The 5,294-nt window shown below is 35.5% G+C and overlaps 1 protein-coding gene and 1 pseudogene across 1 annotated transcript; one reads left to right on the plus strand and one right to left on the minus strand.

Moving 5' to 3' along the window:
* Positions 1 to 349: 349 nt before the first annotated feature.
* On the minus strand, positions 350 to 1,609 carry LOC139901678 (heat shock 70 kDa protein, mitochondrial-like; annotated as a pseudogene).
* A 326-nt stretch (positions 1,610 to 1,935) lies between these two features.
* On the plus strand, positions 1,936 to 3,119 carry LOC139898129 (uncharacterized). The gene is made up of 3 exons (XM_071880838.1): positions 1,936 to 2,303; positions 2,397 to 2,469; positions 2,575 to 3,119. The coding sequence occupies exons 1-3, from the start codon at positions 2,281 to 2,283 to the stop codon at positions 2,983 to 2,985; spliced, it is 507 nt and encodes a 168-aa protein (XP_071736939.1). The 5' UTR covers positions 1,936 to 2,280; the 3' UTR covers positions 2,986 to 3,119.
* Positions 3,120 to 5,294: the final 2,175 nt, after the last annotated feature.

Genomic DNA, 5,294 nt, shown 5'->3' on the forward strand with positions numbered 1-5,294 from the left:
AACTTATGAACTCACCAACCTTTTGGTTGACACTCGAAAGCATGTTTATTCTCAGGTATGAAAGAAATCTTCCGCTGTGCATTTACTCATTTTAAAGACATTACATGGAGTCGTTCAAGGCATATAGAGGTCCATTCATGACATATTTCAAAAGACGTTGCATTCGAGTCGTTGAGTTCATCAAGATTATTATTAAGTCAATTATAGTTAGATATATTATAAAATGGTATGCACGCCGTCAACTTTCGATGTAATGAAAGATTGTCTTTTCAAAAACTAATGCAATGTTTGTAAAATGTATCATATAGAGGTCAAGCACCTCGCGATGTAATCAACTGTTGTGAATCGTTTATAATCGATATGGACTTCGTCCGGATGGATTAGGACGGGTCTTCACATCGAGTGTCTGATTACCACCTCCGGACACCTCCGAATCACCCCTAGACCCTGAACCACCCTGCATGTGTTGTCCAAACTTCGATTGTGCCTTATTTGCAACATCAATCTTATTTTGAATCTCAACAGCGTTCTCACCACCAGCAGCTTTCCTCAAATCTGACAACATCACTAGGAAATTTATTCTCAGTACTCGTTCAAATTCTTCTCGAAACCATAAATGGTAGTGTCAGCATAGTTTTTGGCATCTATGAGTGCTTTCCTCTCAGCATCCTTTTGAGCATGGAGTTCATCATCCTTAACCATATTCTCAATCTCGGAACGGGAAGTGGTGTTTCCAGTGGCGGATATGTGAGTAACGCGTAAGAACCTTCCCTTGGGAGGGGAATAACAGCTGGAAACGGCTGCTAATACCCCGTAGGCTGAGGAGCAAAAGGAGGAATCCGTCCGAGGAGGGGCTCGCATCTGATTAGCTAGTAATTGTATTTTTTTTATTTACCAGTTGCTTTATCTTTGGCTGATACTGTGATGATATCATTGACATCGATATCGAATATTACATCTACTTTAGGAATGCCTTAAGTTCGAAATCACCCAATAGCTTATTGTCGGATCCATTTCACGCTCTTCTTGTAGCAACTTGATCCTTACTTGAGTTTGATTGTCTGTTGCCGTTCAAAATACCTGCAAAATAAAACAACAATTACCAAATTAATTAAATACAATAATTAATGTGCTTCTGAGCATTATATGTTCAATTTGGGCACTCTTACACTTTTCATATTAAAGATCAAACCTAAGAAAATTTGACCCATTCCTAACTAAATGTGTTACAATTGCCACTTTATAAATAAAGATTTTTCTAACGACAACATGAACTTGTGGTTAGCATGCATAAGTGTATTGTATATAGCGTTAATAGTGACTTTTTGTAGTAGTTTTATTTAAGCACTTTAACGACGTAAAGAGACATTGTAATCTTTACCTGAATTTTCTATGTTGGGATTGTTGTGTTCCGATCAACGAGCACTAAACAAGATTTCAGTAATAACTTCTTGAACTTTTTGTAGCAGTTATATCTAACATGTTTTTTTAATAAATTCTACAAATATGCACTAAACAAAATTTCAATAACAACTTCCTGAACATTAGGAACACGTGGCGGAACTTGAACAAAACTTTTACACAAATTACTCTTAAAGACAACTGTCATTAGCATTTTTCTTTTTCTTTTTTTTTAAAAAAAAATTCTACAAATATACACTAAACATTATATAACTGTATATGAAACTATTACTATGGGACAATCCAAAATAAAATGCTGAACTATCAATATGGGACGGAAAGTATATAATCTTCTCTTCTCTTTATATATTATATCAAAGGCTATATTTGCAAAGCAATTTGATAAAATGATGACATGTCAAAAGTTACACCCATAGATTAAAAAGTAATAGGATCTAGAACCGTTAGATCAAATGTTATCGAAATATTAGCTCATAATTCAGTCTCATCAAAGATGTATACTACGGAGTATTTTAGAATTACGTCACTCCCGTACCTAAATTAAGGACAGCTTTCAACGAATCATAATTTTCCCTAACTGTAATCTTAAACCAAAAATCCCCGATTACCAATTATCCATTCAAATCATGTTTAGAAATCGTGAATAAACAATTTTCCCTAACCCTAATCCCAAACCAAGTTTAACCGTTTCCTGTTATCCCCTCAAATTATGTTATAAAATCGTTTATCCACAATTACTCCTCGCAATTGAGAGTTTAAGAAAGAGGACATGTTCGAATACATGACAGGTAATATGAATTTGGCTTTTTTGTTTCTGACCACTATTGATGTTGCTGATATTCTTTCCACTATACATAAATGCATACATGGCAAACTTTGAGGTAAAATGGGAAAATTATTTGAAATGCATTGAACTTTTACCAAATTCATATTGTATGCATTCAACTTTCAGATCTTCTATTGTATGCATTCAGCTTTCAGATCTTTAGATTTGGTGGAGCAAATTGTGATGGCCATTATCCAGATGATCTTAATGCTGACATCAAGGTAACATAAAGTAATATGACTTATCTTTGAAGACCATTGTGTATTTTGTGTATAAATGATAGTCATCTTTAATGTGATTTGTGTTTTCCTTGACAATCGTTGCAGGTGAAAGAAGACGTTATCATCTCAAGAACTGGAGCCCACATTCATGTTAGTGCCACTCTAAATTTCACTCAGCCCATCGAAGCTGCGAATATTATCGACTCCATTGGAGTTAGTGTTCCACATGATTCTAATCTTAGTTTAGAGGGTAACAACGAGGTTTATGATTTGGTGCAATCATCGCCGAGACCCCTTTATAAAGATATTTTGGTTGGGGGTGTTCTTAACTCCTTTCCGAGTTTTGATTCACTGTATAATTTGGAGGACGAAATTGACAATTGTGGCCCGAGTGCTGTAGTTGGCGTTGGTATCCTAGATTCAGGGTTTGAAAAGGATGTTGATTATGTCGATGGGGAACATGGAGTAAATGCCTCGGTGGTTCAAGTGGTATTGGTTAAAGTTTTAACAATGTAGCACCAAAGTTTGACATCATCATTTCTATATAATTTGTATCAAAAATATATATACAAATCCGCGAATTCGCTGGTTATAATCTAGTAATGATATATAAGAATATAAGAATGATCAAGTTATACAATTAACAAGTTACTAGATCTATAGTTTTGTGTCATATTACAATAAATAGAAAATTTTAAAAATCTAAAAATAGAGATGTTGAAAAAAAATGTTAAATAAGATGGCAATTAGATGTGTAAGTTGCATTCTTCAACCACTCAACCACTCAAAACTTATCTATAGCTTTTCCAAATACAATATATAATTTATTTATACCACTGAAAATGGTTTCAGGGGAGATGGGTGCCCCTTCTTGCCTTAATTATGTTCCGCCTTTGAACACGAGTCATCCCTCCCACAAGAAGAACTTCATCAACCTCCTTGGTTGTGATTCCTACATCCTTAACACAAATCTTACATGGGTTCTTGTTTCTCTCAATCAAATGGTTAACCAAAGCTTCAAACTTGGATCTTGTAAGGGTGATGTTGAGATGCTTAGCACCATATGCATCAGCTGTAATAAATGGTAAATTGATATTAGTTTGAGTTGTTGATGACAACTCGATCTTAGCTTTTTCAGCAGCTTCCTTAAGTCTTTCAAAGGCAAGCTTGTCCTTTGACAGGTCAATTCCCTCTGTTCGTTTGAATTCACTAACCAAAAAGTCCAAGATAGCATTGTAAACCTCCTTCGTTGTGATTCCCGCACCATTTACACAGTTCTTACATGGGTTCTTGGTTCTCTCAATCAAATTATTAGTCAAAGCTTCAAACTTGGATCTTGTAAGAGTGATGTTGAGATGCTTAGCACCAGATGCATCAGCTGTAATGAACCGCAAATTAATATCAGTTTGAGCTGTTGACGATAACTCGATCTTAGCTTTTTCAGCAGCTTCCTTAAGTCTTTGAAAGGCAAGCCTGTCCTTTGACAAGTCAATTCCCTCTGTTTTTTGAAATTCACTAACCAAAAAGTCTAAGATAGCGTTGTAAACCTCCTTAGATTTGATTCTCGCATCCTTAACACAGTCCTTAGATGGGTTCTTGGTTCTCTCAATCAAATGGTTAACCAAAGATTCAAACTTGGATCTTGTAAGGGTGATGTTGAGATGCTTAGCACCTGATGCATCGGCTGTAATAAATGGCAAACTGATATCAGTTTGAGGTTTTGACAATAGCTCGATCTTAGCTTTTTCAGCAGCTTCCCTAAGTCTTTTAAAGGCAAGCATGTCCTTTGACAAATCAATTCCCTCTGTTTTTTTGAATTCACTAACCAAAAAGTCCAAGATAGCGTTGTCGAAATCCTCTCCACCAAGAAAAGTATCATCATTCGCTACTTTAACCTATACAAACAATATACTCCCTCCGTCCCACTTAAAGTGTCCACATTTCCATTTTGGGACGTCCCATTACAAGTGTCCACTTTGTGTTTCAACCAATCAGAAGAGGTTATTCTGGAGAGAGAAGAATTCTGATTGGTGGAGAATGAAGTTAGTGAGATTTCCTAAAACTGTGTGCAAAAAGTAAGTGGACACTTATAATGGGACAGAGGGAGTAATAATCACTTTTATCTATCATATATCATAGCTAATAAATGATGGGTCATACAAAAGGCCTCTTAACATATTCTTGTAGCACCCTTGGATTAGGGATGACATCGGGTCGGATAGGGCCGCATAAAGGTGATCATGGACCCGAATCTAATTAAGAAAACCCGACGGATCCCAATTTACAAACTATCTAGCGGGTAAACGGGTATCCCCGGATATCTGGGTCCCCATTTACATACTAATATATGTATATTATCAGTTTTACAAATCTTATTGTCAGTAAATAAAATAAATATATTATAAAAAAATATATGTATATGTATATATTATTGTAATATAAACGAGTCGGGTATATGAATTCGGGTATTTTTCAGGTATATGGGTTGGGTAATCAGATTTTTATTTATGACCATCTCCGTACCTCTATTTTCTTTCACATAGATCATATCGATAACTAAACATTATATGCTTACCCTTTAGTTAAATATTTTGTAGGTACAAAGGTAAAAGAATAGAACGGGGTCATCGAGAAGGGAAGGAAAAAACAAGGATCAATTCTTCCAACGTCGAATCGTACAATATCAAATCTTGTAGAGGAAAAAACGTCCACTATGTTAAAGTTGACGGAATCACAAATCGTCTCGATGAGAGAAACGGTAAAGGTACTTCATAAGTTGGTTTTTTATACACTTTCCTTGTTTTGTCAGTTTGGTAGGTTTAGTG

Source organism: Rutidosis leptorrhynchoides, chromosome 3 (genome assembly GCF_046630445.1).
Source record: "Rutidosis leptorrhynchoides isolate AG116_Rl617_1_P2 chromosome 3, CSIRO_AGI_Rlap_v1, whole genome shotgun sequence".
NCBI lineage: Eukaryota > Viridiplantae > Streptophyta > Magnoliopsida > Asterales > Asteraceae > Rutidosis > Rutidosis leptorrhynchoides.